The sequence below is a fragment of the Frieseomelitta varia genome, unplaced genomic scaffold, assembly GCF_011392965.1.
Source record: "Frieseomelitta varia isolate USP_RPSP 00005682 unplaced genomic scaffold, Fvar_1.2 scaffold_379, whole genome shotgun sequence".
NCBI classification, from domain to species: domain Eukaryota; kingdom Metazoa; phylum Arthropoda; class Insecta; order Hymenoptera; family Apidae; genus Frieseomelitta; species Frieseomelitta varia.
The window spans coordinates 447,580-465,202 of NW_025110122.1; the positions used below are offsets into that span (position 1 = coordinate 447,580).

The 17,623-nt window shown below is 42.5% G+C and overlaps 1 protein-coding gene across 12 annotated transcripts in view; it reads left to right on the top strand.

The window, feature by feature from the left end:
* The window catches only part of LOC122531147 (voltage-dependent L-type calcium channel subunit beta-2), an 88,822-nt gene extending 71,318 nt beyond the window's left edge, over nucleotides 1–17,504 (top strand). For 5 of the 12 annotated variants that reach the window (XM_043658800.1, XM_043658804.1, XM_043658807.1 and 2 more), the window contains 8 exons: nucleotides 208–327; nucleotides 410–620; nucleotides 2,442–2,530; nucleotides 4,055–4,060; nucleotides 4,148–4,284; nucleotides 4,404–4,569; nucleotides 4,638–5,007; nucleotides 9,192–17,504. In XM_043658800.1, coding sequence (XP_043514735.1) covers nucleotides 208–327; nucleotides 410–620; nucleotides 2,442–2,530; nucleotides 4,055–4,060; nucleotides 4,148–4,284; nucleotides 4,404–4,569; nucleotides 4,638–5,007; nucleotides 9,192–9,388 — 1,296 coding nt within the window. In that variant the 3' untranslated portion in view covers nucleotides 9,389–17,504. The remainder of the gene's footprint in view (nucleotides 1–207; nucleotides 328–409; nucleotides 621–2,441; nucleotides 2,531–4,054; nucleotides 4,061–4,147; nucleotides 4,285–4,403; nucleotides 4,570–4,637; nucleotides 5,008–9,191) is intronic. The other 7 variants (XM_043658801.1, XM_043658805.1, XM_043658810.1 and 4 more) reach the window with 3 other exon arrangements.
* The last annotated feature ends 119 nt before the right edge of the window (nucleotides 17,505–17,623 follow it).

The window sequence follows — 17,623 nt, forward strand, 5'->3', positions numbered from 1 at the left end:
CTCTTCATCACGTATGTTCGTAATTCGCGTAATTTGGAGCAATGCGTTTTTTTTTTTTTTTTTTATTTTTTTAACGTAACGTTTCGTCCGCAAAAATTTCTGAGAAAAATCCTCCTTAACTTTCTAAACATTCTCTACACGTAGAATTATCAATTTTTTATGTCTTATGGCGTGTTGTTAATGGGAAGATGTTTGTAAATTATTTAGACGAAACCGGTAGCGTTCGCAGTGCGGACCAACGTGAGCTACGATGGATCCGTCGACGACGACTCGCCTGTCCATGGCTCAGCTGTCAGCTTCGAGGTCCGCGACTTTCTGCACATCAAGGTACGTCCGTGTCTCTTTCAAACGCGAGTCACTGTACAGTCCAATTAACGAATTCAAACTAACGATCTCCGTACTCTTTTAGGAGAAGTACGACAACAACTGGTGGATAGGTAGACTGGTGAAAGAGAACTCGGACGTTGGCTTCATCCCATCGCCGGTGAAATTGGAGGCCCTGAGGCAGCAGGCGAGCGCTGCACGTGGTACAAAGGGTCTCTATTCGGCGCGTGGAGGGTCTTCAGGGAACCTTGGCGAGAGTGGTATGCCCTCACGTGGTTCCACACCACCTACACCAGGTATCCTAGCACGTCCTTCTTTCTTTCCGCCCCGAAAACCACGGTGTGTACCCGACCAGTTCGGGAATTCTCGACCGATCGATGCCTCGACGGCGAAAACACAGACCGCAGAGAGGAAGAACGTCGGCTCGTCGTGCAAAAATAATAGAAAAGAAAGAAAGAAATAAGAGAGAGAGAGAGAGAGAGAGAGAGAGAGGCCGACAACGAAAGAAACAGAGAAAAATATACGACAGAGAAAGAACGCTAATAAAAACAGAAAGAAAAAGAAACAAAAGAAAGAAAAATCCTAAGTTGTCCCTAAGTATCCGAACAAATACAAACACTATAGTAGCTTTCGTTTCTTTCCACGCAGCATCTTCCGCGAAGCTTTTTTTCTTTCCCTTATCACCACTGTTCTTTGCTCGTTTTCATTTAGTCACGAGGATGGATGATCCTCGGCTAGCGATGATCAGAGTTCCGCGAGTTAGATCATAGGGAGTTTAGTCGACGTTTCGTTGGTCATTGGGGACATTTTTCTGCATGTTCGCCTCTCTAACGCCAAAACTATCGATCTTTCATATCGTACGTAGAATAAAAAAAAAAAAAAAAAAAAAAAACGATGCCAATTCGAGACTTTCCACGCACGAACAAAATCACACGCTTGATGTACACAGGGTGTTTCGTAACTTGTGCGACCCATTTCGGGAGCTGATTGCACGCCTAAAAGTAATGAAAAAAAGTCATATAAATATAAGTCCTATCTGTCTTCGTTTATGAGATATAATGAATTTTATAAACAGGGCAAACTCTAGTAAGCTAGTTTTACCAGGGATGGTATATTCAATTTTCATAATAATCATAATTGGGATGAAGAAAACCTACATGTTATTGTGGATTCAAGACATCAACACCAGTTTAGTTTAAACGTATGGGCAGGAATAATTGATAAATTTTTAATTGGACCTTTTTTTTTTCTTGATAGAAAACTGGCACAAAGTACGTTGACTTTTTGAGCACGCGTTTACACGAAATATTAGAAAAAGTTCCAGTCGATATTAGACTTCGTATGCGGTTTATGCATGATGCAGCTCCGTCGCATTTTAGCCGAGCGGCAATTTTTAAATCAACACTTCGCAAATAAATGGATTGGTCGTGGAGGTGCTATTGCGTGGCCTGCTTGTTCTCCGGATTTGAATCCATTAGATTTTCATTTGTGGGGACATTTAAAATCTATTGTATACGCAACATCGATTGAAAATGCTGAAATACTAGGGAATAGAATAGAGCAAGGCTTCCGACAAATTCGAGAAACACCAGGAATAATAGAGAGAGTAACCAGATGAATGACAAGACGCATGCCGGCTTCGAATGCAACATGGTCATTTCGAGTCAAGACAGATGGAACAAATGGGACATATATTTATATGACTTTTTTTCATTATTTTTAGGCGTACAATCAGCTTCCGAAGTGGGTTCCACGAAACACCCTGTATATACATACATATTAGTGGCAATATTCACTCGTCTCACAGTTTTCAAACTCGAAAAAGTGCGATCAATCGATCCTGCCCCACCGACACACAACCACCGCACAGACCCAGTCTAGTATATTCTCTGCTGTAAATAAACTTTCTCAGTAGCTGCTTCCACGATCTCTCCAGACAATCATTTATTCGACAGCATTCGAACTTGTTAGTACCCTAGGTTTCTTAGTCTGCATTCGATCGCTTCTCACTCTAGTTTTCCTTTTTGAGAGAAAGAGGGACACCCGCCGATGCACGACGACTACGAAAGGATCGATGTCCGCGACTAATTCCATGAAAATTTCTTTCTCCTCGACAGGTGACGACAGCGACAGCGTCCGCGGCGGTAAGGCAACGCTGACCACGCCACCGGCCAAGGAGAAACGGAAGAACTTCTTCAAGAAGCCGGTAAACGATTTCGACGAATCGCAGTGTCTGTGACTACTCCAATCCTTTCTCTGTGTACACTCGTCTGACGTCGTGCTTGATTACTTCTTTGGGTCTTTAGTAGTCGACAGAGAGCTTGAAAGTAGAAAATATGTATCTACAGCGAACAAGTCTCGTCCACGATCGCACGAACTCGACTTGTACACGCTCGTTTACCGGTATTGCGACGCCTATGAAAATTTGAACGGTTCTTTGAAAACATTCATCGAGAACTTTTAAGAATAGAATTTATAAAATTGTAATCGATCGATCGTCCCTTTGATAGTTTCATAATTCATTAGGAAGGTGTCCAAATGCTTGTAGGCGGGAGTATACAGTGGCTACAAAAAGTATCTTTTCACTTTCTTTTCGTAGCATCAAATTTTTTTCAGTCGTGTTTTAACAAATTTAACATTTAACTTGGACCTAGTACAATACTTTAACCACATCAAATACTTTCTGTAACCACCGTTGAAAAGTCGTGAAATTTGAGATATTCAAGGGGAATCTGTTGAATATCTTAGATTCTATGGATAAAGATATGCTCTGTTTGATATTGGATGGGCCAATCAAAATTTTTCGTCAGTTTGGCAGAGATTCGCGTACGATAAAGCTTGTGACGTGGACGAGGCTTATGTGTCTAAATTTATCTGTCGGTGCTAGAAAATATCGTGGGCCACGCGAGGACTAGCAGATTTATTTCTGTGAGTATGCGACTGTGTGTATGATACCTGTCTCTGTGCATCGTGTATATGTCTGTTAAATCAAAGACGAAGAAGAAAGTAAGAAAGAACGGAAACGTGCATCGAGCATTCAGACTTTCTTAACTCTCCAAACCAGAGAGAATTATTCATCGAACAATTTTCAGTTCGGAATAAATTAACTCATTACGCTAACGAGAATTACTCTTTCGTCGTATGGATCGATCGTTTCTCAGCTGACTGCTCTGTGAACTGTGCTAGACGTTTCTTTTCCCTCGTTCCCGTGTCTTAGAGCACACGTATCTCATTGTGTGTCGATGTGAGTAGCAATTTCTAGCATCGATCGATAATCGAGCAACAATCGTTCGATCTCAGCGGACCATTTTACCACGACGAGGACGATTTCGTCGAGGATGCCTTATCTTGATGAAAGCACGTGTGATCTATTCGCTGAAAATGGTTCGCCAGTAACACGGTAGAATACTAGCTTCTAGCAAGAGCAGATTTAGCACGTAGGAGATCGTTGATAGCTTAGGTCCAACTAAAAGTAGTTTATCAAAAAGAAACATTTTTTTTTTTTAATTAAAAAGAAAAAAAAAGAAAAAGAAAAGAAAACACACACACACGCGCGCACTGCCTGGCCAAAGTGCCTTTGGGATGCCGAAGAAAGATGATCGATGAGATGGCGACATTGCCAGGGAAAAGGACTTTGGCCGTGCAGGAGGGTAGGTCGTACACTGTCTCGAGTCGACGTGGCCATTAACTGTTTTCAATGTTTTCAATGTTGCATTCCGTGCTCACGAAGTCCTACGTAAGTGAGAGACTATCCTGGGGCTGATCCTGGCGTGCGGTACGTCCTCTTGATCGGTCTAGACTCATTCGTTCGTCCCGGTTTCAGGAAACAACCACGCCGTACGACGTTGTACCATCCATGAGGCCCGTCGTCCTGGTCGGTCCATCATTGAAGGGTTATCAGGTGACGGACATGATGCAGAAGGCGTTGTTCGATTATCTGAAGCATCGGTTCCGAGGCAGGTGCGCGAAACTTTCTCTAAACTTAAGCGGTTCTTCGTACGAGTGAAGTTACATGTTGTATCCATTTTGCATCTCGTTGCTTGCGCTTTCCATGTTAACGTTCGCTCTCACGGTTCCAGAATAATTATCACTAGGGTTATGGCAGACATTTCACTGGCAAAGAGATCGTTGCTGAACAATCCAACGAAACGAGCGATCATGGACCGATCGACGAGCAGGAACAGCTGCTTGGCGGAAGTTCAAGCGGAGATCGAGAGGATTTTCGAGCTTGCCAGAACACTTCAGGTATACCACATCAACCAAACGATCCTCTTCCCTCCAAGCATCGTCTGCTCACGATTATTCGTTTCCAGTTGGTGGTACTGGACTGCGACACCATCAATCATCCGTCGCAGTTGATGAAGACCAGCCTAGCGCCGACAGTCGTCTACCTGAAGATCTCCTCACCCAAAGTGCTCCAAAGGTTGATCAAGTCGCGTGGAAAGTCGCAGATCAGACACCTGAACGTACAAATGGTGGCTGCTGAGAAGTTGGCCCAGTGTCCACCGGAGATGTTCGACGTGATCTTGGACGAAAATCAGCTGGAGGACGCATGCGAACACGTGGCCGAGTACCTGGAAGCTTATTGGAGAGCCACGCATCCTCAAGTGATCGCTACAGTGCCACGTCCGATTCCTGCTGCGGACGCGCCGGTCGACGCGTTGACACCTCGCGTCACATCAGGTATCGCAATATAGTCAGTGCGAGACGCGTCCACTCTGGTCTCTATCGTTAACATCCTCAGAGATCTCGTGGCAGAATGTTCACCAAGTACAAATATTCTACGTGAGTTTCATTATCGCGGAGAATCGCCTGGCTAGGATTGTGCACCTTCGCAGAGGAGTAGAGTATTTGTATTTCAAGAAAGTATATCTCACAAATATTGGATCGTTTCATTTCTGGAGTGAACTGGAGAAATTTTCTACACCTCACGTGATTCATCTCGCGACAGACAGAGACAGGAAGTTGTCTCAGACAACGACACCAATCATGTATCAGTCAACGATCTAACAGCGAATTATTCGAGCTCGGTGATCGCGACATACCATCATCATTATTCTCGTCCACGGTACCGTCGATCCTTCTCACACAGCCTCAGTCAATGGTCCTCGCCCCTCAGCGACGCGACTCAGTCGGGTCGAGGTTTCACTTGAAGCTCTAACGAGCCCCAATTCCGTCAACTAACACTCGACACTTTCTTCTTGCCTCTTCAGCTGCCCATCGTGAGAGTTACTACGGCCACGAGCCAAGAGGTGAACCCAACCTTTCCCTCGAGCGCGACATTACGTTCCTTTCCTTTCTTTCTTCCTTCCCTTTTTCTAAGTTCAACGTCACGCAAGCTCCTGTCCCCTGTTACTTGCCCGGAAAAGACGTAGAGAGAAAACGATTCAATCCATAGAATATAAATGTCGATCGAACGTCGAGAAGAAATTATTGTATTTTTTACGTTGCTCGGGTACTTTTCTTTTCTCCCCTCCTTTTGTTTGATTTTTTTTTCATCATCGAGGCTCGGAGAAAGAGCAGTGGCGACATTCGAAGCTAGTAATGAAACACGTCTGTAGTTGTGTCGTTAGCTGCACGTAGCCGTTGCATGGATTCGTGATTGAAACGTAGAGTTACTCTTTATTGAAAAGACTGCTGGTCGCTGGTCGCAGGCCTACACTCAGCCTTGTAAATTATTGGGACACGTTATCGTTCGATGTACGCTGCACGTCTTTCTTCTACCTTCGTGTTTGCGCACGCTATAACGTTCGAATGACGGCGCGAGAAGGTACATCTCTCATTTTTTCAGTGTGTAAATACCCTGTTCCCTTTCCTCCTTCCATTTAAATCAGCGCTGTTCGAAATACACTGGCAAACCCGACGAATCTTCTTTGCCCTCCTTTTTTTCTTTCTTCCCTTTCTCGTGAAAATTTTAATATCCACCTTCTAATATGTACATGCATCTAGAAAGAAGAAAGAAAGCGAACAACGCTGATTTAAGCTACCGAACTTGTTGCCTCAACTTTCGCGTTTCTCTGCATGATTCGAACAGAAAGCAGAAACTAGCAGTCTTTAAATTATCGAGAGAAACGCCGATATCACGACGTCCCTTGACACCGAAAATTTCTTTTCAGCGACGATATATGGATCGGGAAACTCGTGTCAACCTGTGCAAGACAGCGGCGCGTTCGTTCTCGTTAGTTTCAATCACATTTTTCATTTTGTTTTTCTTTGCACACGTCCACCTCCTCTTTTTGCGCTCCTCCAGAAGAGACACCATCGTCCCTTGTCGTCAATGTCACTGTTCATCCTCATCTCTGCGATCGTTTATTATAATCTCAGCTGCAGCTTACCTCGTGCACGCTGTGCTCTGTCTGCTACCCTTACACGAGTGGATTTGTCCGTGACGTCTGTTCGACTATTAATGTTCATTAAACTGGAAACGAAGAGTTTCCAACGGGAAACGTCTTCTTGATAGTCTGAGAATTGTCACAGTTTCATGGATCACGCGTTCATTGTTTCCCCTTCGGTGTCCTCAACTGGTACGACGATTTTTGCAACTATTTAACTCGATAATTTCGAAGCGTTGTCACGCTTTCATAGACTGAGTTTCTCAGTGTTTATTGACCACCAAGAATATTAATAGGCAGAAGAAAATACACGTCACGTGGACGATGGGCGACAACTGCTTGATTGGATCGAAAATCTTAAAATAACGGATCTTGCGAACCGCCAGTTAAGGGTTGATCACGTAAAATCCACGCGTGTACCGTGCTATGAAAGACTAACATCGCGTGAACAAGCACGTGAACGTCCATCTCTCTATACTTCTTTTTTTGTCTTTTTTTTTTCTTTCGTTTCATCGTAAAAAAAAAATCTAATCTATCATCATCAAAACGACGACTCTACTTACATAGTTGAAAAAAAACAAATTCACACTCGAACTTGAACTGTAGAGAATAGAGAGAGTAAGAATGAGAGAGAGAGAGAGAGAGAGAGAGAGAGAGAAAGAGAGAAAGAGACGAATCAAAGATAAGAAAAAGAAAAAAGGAAAAATGAAAAGAAATCAGCAGGTCCAGGTATTGTCGGCAATCAGCTCTGACTTCGATGTTCTCTTTGTGTAAAAGCCGTGGAGGCGGTGGCTGCCACGGGAGTGATCCGAAAACAGGGCCAGGTCACCTATGGTCGAGGTGATGAGAACAAGCCCAAAGAATCGAGCTAAAAGAACGCTCGTACGAACGACGACGGTCGGGCCTAGAACGACCAACGCTTCTTCCACACACACACACACTGTTCCTCCTCATCGCGGATGAGATTTTACAGCGTATACCGGCTGACCGATTGTACTCTGTCGTCCTTTCCCTCCCCGTGTGATCTTAATACGCGGGGAGATTACCATGACGATTGAGAGAGTTAGAGACTGTCTGTTTATAGGGAAACGTCGTTAATGAGGCCGCGTTGTAAGTATAGACGGGTTTGGTGCACGGGCCCGGTGAAACGGGGCCTTATTCTTGTTTCTCTTACCCAAAGAGAAGGATTTATTTATTTAATCGATTGGTTATTTAATTTTTCGTTACTTTCGTCCACCCAATTATATTCCTCACTTTGTTCCGTTACTATTTTTTTTTTTTTCCGTTTTCTATTGATTTCATTCTTTCTGTTTTTTTATTTCCAACCAACTCGTTTCTCGCCCGCGTTTCTGTTTTTCGTGGAAGTGATTCTCCTTTTGCGATTCTCAGTTCTCATTTCTTTTCACGGTTCTTGTTACACTTGTCTGTTCGTTCTGTTTCTTTTCTTTTTGTTTTTTTGTTTTTTCTCTTGGTTGTCTCGCAAGCCCACCACCAACCCCTCTCACATAGAGTAGGTTGATAGAATAGTCTAACGAAGCAAGTAATTAATTAACTTGAGACTCGATCGTCTGAGAAACTTTTCACTTCTCGAACTTCGGAAACTGTTACACGTGATCGTGGTCCGTTTCAAGAAGAATTTCAGCGCGCGATCTCTCACGGAAGATTCTTCGAAATCCTTCTTTTGGGATAGTCGCTTGTTTTTGTGCTCTGGCCTTCTTTCGGCACCGTTCTTTTTTTTTCTCCCCTCTTTTTTTCTTAACGAACACCGAGTTCCACCTTCAATGAAAAGCACGATTTTTTTCACCCATCGAAGTCGAAGCAAGTCCGGTGGAGGTAGGACTTGCGTCGCAGTTTTACGAACTCGTCAACTCGTCGACGTCCGCACGTCAGCGCAACGATAGTTCGAACGCCGGAGTCTCTGCGAAACCGTGTATTTATTTTTCTTCTTTTTTTTTTTGTTTGGTTCCCCTCTCGTTTTTCTTTGTCTTTTTTTTTCTTGTACGCCGGCCCCTGTTCGTTTTTGCATAGCTAGCTTGCATGCACATGTGGAATGGTGTGTCGTTGCGGTGTTCCCAGGTGTGACACATTAAGTGAATTGATTGGTCCCTCACCGTCTAAGCTTAACGTCGAAGTAACACCCTCTTCCGTAATCTAGTTTTCTGAGTGACATCAATGAAACTCGATTGCCAAGCTCGATATTTTAATACCGTAACATCAATTAGGAGAGTATCAGCCGATATCGTCGAGCTTGGGTAACCAAAATTCGAAAGGGACGTGAAACACTTTCAAAATTACTCACTTGCTCTATTGTGTTAAAAAAAAATAGATTTATCTCTCGAGGATTGGATATGTTTTCAGCGCTACATTCGCTCCTTTCGAATTTTATCCCGGAGATCACGCCTAATTTCTGTAACTAAACCGCAACTACATCTACAGGCATCGTGGTCGAGTTACGGAAATTCAGGCTGACTGAAAACTCCACCCCCGTCGACTGATTAAAACGACTAAAGCGAATCAATGTTACGAAAAATCCAGGGTCAGGATCGTACAGCGGCGGACACGTGAGCGAGGGGACTCGGAAATCGAGGCTGGAGAGGATGGACCGTGACCGGGGCGATCGTGGTGAACACGACTACGGCAACGAGGAGGAATCGTACGTTAGTGGCGTGGATTACGGGAGCGCGTCGAGGCGTCGTCAGCAGCAAGATCCGCGCGCATTGAACGCCATTTAGGAGCTGGGGCCCCGGGGCCTGTCGCTACAGCGCTGTCCCCACCTGCGCACCACTGCTCTTTAGTGGGGTCGCCACCTGGTACGCTACTGAACGTACGAACATGCTTACGCTACCGTAGCGAAGAAACAAATTTTGCGCTCTGGTCTGTTAGTGGGGTTTCTTTCCTGTCGCTACCCGTAAGATGGTTCATTTTGTGTTTCGATTTACTATTTAAATAGCTAGACACACACACACACACACACACACACATACATACATACATACATACATACGTACACACACACACACACACACATACACATACGTACACGCTCCCAGTCGTTGTCCCATAATTTACCAAAATAGAAACCACCTTTCGTTACGATGTACTCTATAGCTTTGTATAGTTATACGCCATCGTACGTGACGCATGAAACTCAGCGTGTTTTCATGCAGAATTACTTTTTTTTTTCTTTCCTTTTCTTTTCGTTTCTTTTCTCTTTTTCCCCTTTCTTTCTTTCATTTTTCATTTTCCTGTCCGTTTGTCGGCATCCGACCTCGAGATCTGTAGAACTTCTACCGTACAATAGATTACGCTGCATCGTATTATGCCAATGATCCTTGTTACCGAACGAAGCGTGCACGAGATACTTTTTTACGCTGTAACAGAGAGTAGAAGTTACTGATTGTTGCGAGACCGTATCGTTTCTGGAACGTAGAACCACTGGGTTGAATTTCAGATTGTAATCCGCTTGAATCTTACTTTTTGCTGAAACGGTACGCGTGCACGCTTGTCCATGATACGCGAATGTTTCGTACAAGAGGTACGCTCTCTTCTGTTTTTTGCGAAACTACTTTTTCGTTGTTGCGAGACGCAAGAATTATTAGTGAGCTAGCGTTTCTTTCTGTGTTCTTTTTTTTTTTTTTTTTTTTTTTTTTTTGTTGGTAATTCGCGGCGGTAATTCGCCGTAATTCAGAGTAACGCGTCCATAACGACAGACACTGTAGATTCTATTTTCGTAATCGTATCTCGATTAAAAAGGAGCCTTGTTGATTTCGTAATGATCGTTTTGTCAAACCATTTCGATAGATACCGTACAAGTAGAAATCCTAATTTAGAGAAACCAATTGTTGTTGTTATGAAGTTACAGAGTTAAATGGCTTTGTTCTGTTTCTCCCCTTCGTTTTACAGATCTGATTTTATCAAATCAGTTCATATAAAGTTCGTTCGCGTGAGCGAAGGATGCGTGAGAGAAAGAGAGAGAGAGAGAGAGAGAGAGAGAGAGAATGAGAGAAAGAGAGAGAGAGAAAGTGTGTGTGAAAGAAAATTTGAGAGGAAGCGCATTGGCGCCAGCGAAAACTTTCACGAGCATTTTTTCCAACAGGAATTCCGCAAAAACGATGGGCGGGTTGAAACGAATAATCGAATGTCCTTGTCGATGAGGTACGCACAGGATAAATCCCCCATTCGCGGAGCCAGCTCAACGAGATGAGTATTGTCACGAGAACAGTCACAGTGAACAAAAACTAAAGAGACATACTTTTGAGAAAGAAAGAGAGGGAAAAGGGAAAGAGATTATAAGAGTAGAAAGAAAAAGAAAAGGAAAGAAAAAGAAGAAAAGAAGGGAAGGGAGAGAAAAAGAGCCCTGGGGCCTTAATTTTTTGCGCTGACTCCTCCCAGGCCCCTAAACCCACCCCCACGAGATTTCAGCATCAGATATCTATGATCGACTTATCGATTTATCAGCCAGCTCGTGAATCGGCATCGGGTCATTAGCTGAAACGCCAACGAGATTTTTCGCTCGAAAATTAGATAGTTCGCGGTCGTTCGGAGCCAACTAAATAAAAAAGAGAGGGGGAAAGAGAAACAAAAAAAGAAAGAAGAGAGAAACAAACGAAAAAAAAGAGAATCGTGAGAAACTTCGATAAAACATTTCGCGTAGAATTCTTTCAATTCGGCCGACGGAACAGCGATAGTTGCTTCGACTTATTGTTAGAGAGATGTGGGAGAGCAAAAAATGAGAGAAAAAAAAACCTAAAAAAGATGGAGAGCCGCTCTAGCCGATCATCTTAGGGCCGAACGCATGATTCAATTCCTAACTCTAGAAATTTTAGAAATTTCGCGTATATTCCAGTCGCGAGGTTCCAACGATGAATTTCACGATTTCACGATCGAACGTGCGAGAAACTTAAGAGAAAGAAAATAGGAAACAAATTAACGTTTCAGTAACGATGGGTTGGGATCACAGATAATCATTATCGTACACGATTGAAAGTTTTCGATTATCGATACAATGGCGCGTTGATGATCGCCGCGCTAGGTTGACGTGTTTATACGTTTTATTAGAGTCTATTTGGTGAAATGAACACACACACACACTCACACAAACAAACACGTATCACACATGCACATACAGATGTACACGAGAAAACACAGTAAAACACGCTTTGTGTATATAGTATACATATATAAATAAGAATATTATATATATATATATATATATAAATATATATATACATATAAATATATTGTATACGTATGTACGCAGTGAGAACACTTCCACCTTTGTCACTCGACAAAATTCCGATCGAGGCAAGACGAGAGTATGTGCAAGAGTGAACGAGAGAAAATGAAAGAAATAGAATGAAAGTGGATAAAAAGAAAGAAAAAAACACAGCGGAAAAAAGAAAAAATGATACTATACCAGTAGAATCAATAGATATCGTGTAAATATTGTAAGAAGCCTTTAAAGAAGAACGAGTCCTTTTCCGTTTTCATTTTGCCGTGAATGTAATGTCGTCAGCTGCAGGATCACGCGGTATTTCCTAGCTGCTGCTGGATATATTTGTCGACGTTTCCCCGTTTGTTTTTACGGACTTACAGCCACTTTCGGTCCTCGCGATCAAGCTCGTGGACGCTTTTCACGCACTACGAACTTGCTGCAACTAAAATACGAAAAGAAAAAAAAAAAGAAGTGTTTACGGAGTAAATGATTCAACGCGCGTATACACATTGTACACATGCAACAGGTACACAGATCACACAGACACATAAAAAATTGTATTTGATTGCACGAATGCAGTCGTGACAACCGATAAATACCACAATCGAGTTCTGATCGTTCGTGTACATTGGTTTGTCTTTTAGACGCACGCATCGACGTTGTTTCTTATGTAGAACGAACAAATCACGAGCTCGTCGTTCTCCGCTGAAATAGCCTTGCACAGGGCCAGTATGATTAAACGATATCAAAAAGCTCCCCCTCCGAAGAAAAAGAGAAAAACGGAAAAAAATACGAAACGTAACATAAATGAATTTTTCTAAAATAATTTAGGAAATTTTAGCTAAATCAAGATCACTTGCGTATCGTTAGACTAGCGGAACGAAGCCGTTTCTTTCTTGGAACGATTACGTTCGATCTGTGCTTTCGCGAAAATACGAAGAAACTTGTGTGTGACGTTTTTGCTGTGTGAAATTTTATTATCGTTTCGCTTACTCTTCCTCGACCGATCGCTGGCATCATTTTCTTTAACGACGAATCAACAATTTCCGACGCGATGTTCCTTCGAGGTAATCTCAAAACCCTCTCACGCGAGCGTGGATCGCGATTTCTCGTCGATTCCGGGATCTCGTCTCCGCCAGCGATCCAGCGTCGCGTCCGTTTTATCGAAACTGTTTGAAATTCTTGTTAAGCTCGTTGTTCGTTCGCCAGATTAAATTGGCGCTGGAAGATTCTATATAATAGCTGTTGAAGACGACGAGAATCTTCGTGCAACAACTTCGTTTATTAAATTTTCACGGCGTCGCCCGGCGGATCGAACGTGTATTCAAGCGAAAATCTTTGTGAAACTAGCTATCCACTTCAGAGAGACGCCTTAGGAATTTAAGGAGACGTTCGGGCGAAGATCAGCCTCTGATGAATTTCTTAATCTTCGCTTGCCACGCCGTTAGACGAACTTTTATTGACGCCTCGCGTTGCCCCTGATAATTTCGCTTGTCGTTTATCTCCAAGCGGAAAGATTTTTATACGAGGAAGCTGAGGAATCGTCGTAGGACGAAGAGTTTGCTTCGAATTTGTGGCAAATGATGGAACGTTCGTATTTTTCACGTTCATGAATTTCGCCGCGAAATTTCATTCGAATTCGCTCGAATTATTGGTCGCTGGCTGTAAAATTTTGTAGACGACGTTTGTAAATATTGTAGGTGAAATATATTTGCGAGGCACGACCACGCTTCCATTTTGATATGGACGAGTTTCGGTGGAAATTCGATAGGAGAAGGAGCGTGAGCTTCGATTTGATTCAAGTGCAATTTGGAAACGAACGCTCGCTAGTAGCCAGAGTTTCTTTCGAACTTTATTTCCCCGTGCCCAACGGATGCCATTTTTCACGGTATGGACGTTTCTATCGCACGCTTGCTCGATTATTTTAACAAATCTTTCTGTTCCCGCGATCTCGCGAATAGCGTCACGACGCGCAAGGCCAATGGATTTCAAATCACAGCTGTTGTATACTAATTTTTTCTAGACCAAGTTCTTCACCAAAGTGATCGACAGAGGATGTGTAACGACGTTCAGCTGACGTCTCTAGTGACGTGGGAATTTTTTATAATATTTTCTAAGAATCTCTCGCTCCATAGACAGCGATAGAAACCCACATCACGCAGACCTGACACGAATTATGGCGTCTCACATGATCATATACGTACACCCACGATACACGAGTTTCAATGGAGCCCTTGATATTTCTTGACAGAGCAATCCCCAATAGATCACTGACGCCAGATCCGTCGGTTCGTAACGATTGACGATTTTCGGTTTAGAATTTTAGCTGCTTCCAGTCTATTCTTTCTTTCGGTATATCGGAGACTAGCGTTCGAATCTGTAACGTCCATTAGCGCGCTAAATTAAAAGCAAAATGACAGAAAAAAAAACTGGTAGCTTTCGATCGACAGCAAATTCGGATCTATGTAAAAAGAAAAAAGAAAAAAAAAAGATAAAGAAAATCTCTGTAGTGTTTCTCCGTAAAAAGATCGTAGGATTAAAAATTCGCACATGCGAGAAGCTCGTTCGATGCGTACAAAAATCGACATATTCTGTTCTAACGAAGGCAACAGAGAGAGAGAGAGAGAGAGAGAGAGATTCTCCCCTCACACAAGCAAGCTAAGAGAAAAAGTATAAAGAAAAAAAAAAAAAAAAATGAAAAAAGAAAAATTCGAAAGACAAAAAAATATATATATATTATGTGATACAAGAAACAAAAAAAAAAAAAGAAATTCACTGGAAATTGCGATGACACGCAGGAACGCTGAAAGTCCAATCGGGAACACAATCGAATTTTCTTCTGAAAGACTCTGAACGAGAACATACTAAATATCGATGTTTAAGCTGTTTAAGAAGACGAGAGAGGGAAGACTGGAAGCGAGAAACAAAGGCAAAGAGAATGAAACAGGGTGTGCTTTTCTTCAAGAGTTGCGCAGAGTCAAGAATATTTAAATAGATAGGGCGCGAATTTTAATTAATTAAAGAGTGAGTTGTCTGCGTTGGCTTGCACGGTGCGTGCACGTGAACGTGTTGTTGAAATTCAGGTTGCTTTTGCCGTGCGATCGATCGCCGCCCCTCCTTGAAGAATGCAACTCCAATTACACGAATGGTTGGAAGGTCCAAAAATGAAAAAAATGTAATAAGAGAATAAGACGCAACCGAGAGAGCTAAGCATCGGACGAAGAACGATCGTTTCACACGATCTCGACATTCTGTTAAAAAGTTCGTTCTGCTTGCGAACGATTTTTTAGCAGATTCTTCGTCGATGTGGATCACATCTCGATGTTATGTTTGCTTTAGGGATATTGCGGATTTCATAATGAAATATTGTTGGATAAATTGCGATACAACGTGGTTTTGAAATATATATAGTATATATATCTGTGTACAGAGAGAAAGAGAAAAAGAGAGAAAAGTAGAGCAAAACGAAGAGTAAGAGAAAAGTGGTGCTAGGATCGTAATGGACGCCACTGTCGGTTTGACTCGATGATCGTGATTTTGTCTCTGATTACGCATCAACGGGAAAACGTTCGCGCGTGAACGTAAATGGAAAATCGACGTGTTCTATCGGCTTCCTGCTGCTGCTTTCTATATTCAATTATTAGGCGTAATCATCTGAAACGGCGACAAAATCATAGTAAAACAGAAAACGAAGCACAACGGTTCGCTGTTCACCGTCGATCACATAACGATTCTAGAGATGTTTTAGAGTTAGAACGAGCTGTACTAGAGGCAGATAGATTGCATGCGATCTGAATATCCATAAAAACAGAAAAAGAAAAAAAAAAAAAATACCAAAAGCGCGGCTGAAAATATTCCTCGACTCACTTTCGGTCAATTTGCTCGGAAACTGATCGACGATTTTCGCGACTTTCTTCTCTCTTTTTTTTTTTTCCTTCGTTTTTGTTTAGCGAAATTGATAGCTGATCGTTGAGGAAAGAAAAGCAAGTATGTATGTGCCGTCGATACGATCACGAATGAAAAAAAAAAAGAAAAAAAAAATGGCAACTGCTAAGAGCTGCTTTTTGTCACGCCGTCCCGTATATAATTAAATACGATCGTCGATTCGAATCAACCGGCGTCGCTCCGAGGACGAAGTCCTGTCGCCTGTGTAAGTACGTGAATTCTAACGTGTTCAATTGTCGACGTGCTTTCACGCGTGTCTGTCCCACGTGGTGCGCGCGTGTATCCACTGACGAAGGAACAAACGCCGCGCACCCACGTCCTCGGTTACTTATTTTTTTTTTTTTTGCGGCTGGTTCGTTGGATCAAACGTTTTTCCCTTATTGTATATTGTCTATTATTCCCTCGTGTGATTGATTTCCATTGCAGACATGCGAACGAAAGGAAGGAAGAAAGAAAGGAAGAAAGAATGGGAGAGAGAGAGAGAGAGAGAGAGAGAGAATAAAAGGAAAAGACAGAAGAGAAAAGAAGAAAGAGAAAGAGTTGAGACGAGGGAACAATCCAATTCGTTTCCCTCGGGCGAAAATTTTATTCCGTTGTTGTCGCGGAGGGATCGGCGTGCGAGTCACGAAAATGGATAATCGATTACTTTGCTGTTGAACGAATTATACGATTCGTCTAATTCGTATCGAGTGTAATGGATGAGAGGAGAAAGTGGAGCAAGTGTATGCCTGTACGCGTTTGTGTGAACGAAATCGAGAGAAAGGGCGAGTCGGGTGTGTAAGAAAGAAAAAAAGAAAAAAGAAAAAAAAACAAAACGGGAGGAAAGAGGAGTACGAGAGGATTTGCGGTTCAGTGTGCGCGAGCTGCTGTTATTCGGAGATGGAATTGAGGCGATTCATTAAACGAAATGTTGTAAATTGTTCTATAGCAAAAATGAAAAGTGCTACGGCCGTGGCAGCGCGCCTTTCGAGAGTCCCTCGACTGTCATTCTTGTCTTTGCTCGATGCGATTTCGACGGAGGCTGGTATGAAATTATCAATATCGAGAAACAGCGGATAGGGATGTTCGATCGAACAATTTGGTCGAGAGAGGTCAAAGGATCTCGAGGAGCGCGATGCTTTGATCGTTTCGATGTTGATATGTCAATGCTGTGATGTTATCCTTTGAAACTTCAAACGAAAAAAAAAAAAAATATATTTCCCCTCCCCTATATTTGTCCTTCCGCCACCCCTTCGATACGGCCCATCCCCGACTTTTCCAGAAAGTATCCCGCAAGACGAACCCCTTTTTCCTTGGAAAATGAATATTTCTATTACTGTAACACTCCGCATAGTCCTTTAAAGAAACAAAAAAGAAAAAAGAAAAAAAATAGCTAGATTCTAATCGTATTTAATGTAAAGTTTATTATTGTTACATCTCAGTGATTCTCTCCTCTATCAGTGATATCACGGAGAGAACGACGTGTCCGTCGACGAGTGTACGCGTTTCAGAAACATACCGATGAAAATTGTATAGCGATGGTTTCAGGGTAAGGACAGGGGGCGTTAACTATTATTAGGAATAATCCTGAAAGTATAGGCGACCGATAATCGACCAACTCGTTATACTCGTCTCTCTCCGATACGTCACTGGTAACCAAAATTCCTACATTTGTCGCATTTGTAAATAAAATTTTTATCATCACACGATGCAACGTGTTGTTATTCCTATGCCTAATCTAATTGATAAATGAAATTACTATTTATGCCATCCTGTTAGACGCGTCTCATTTTATTGTAGGAAAACGTGAAGATCGTAGGTGAATGAA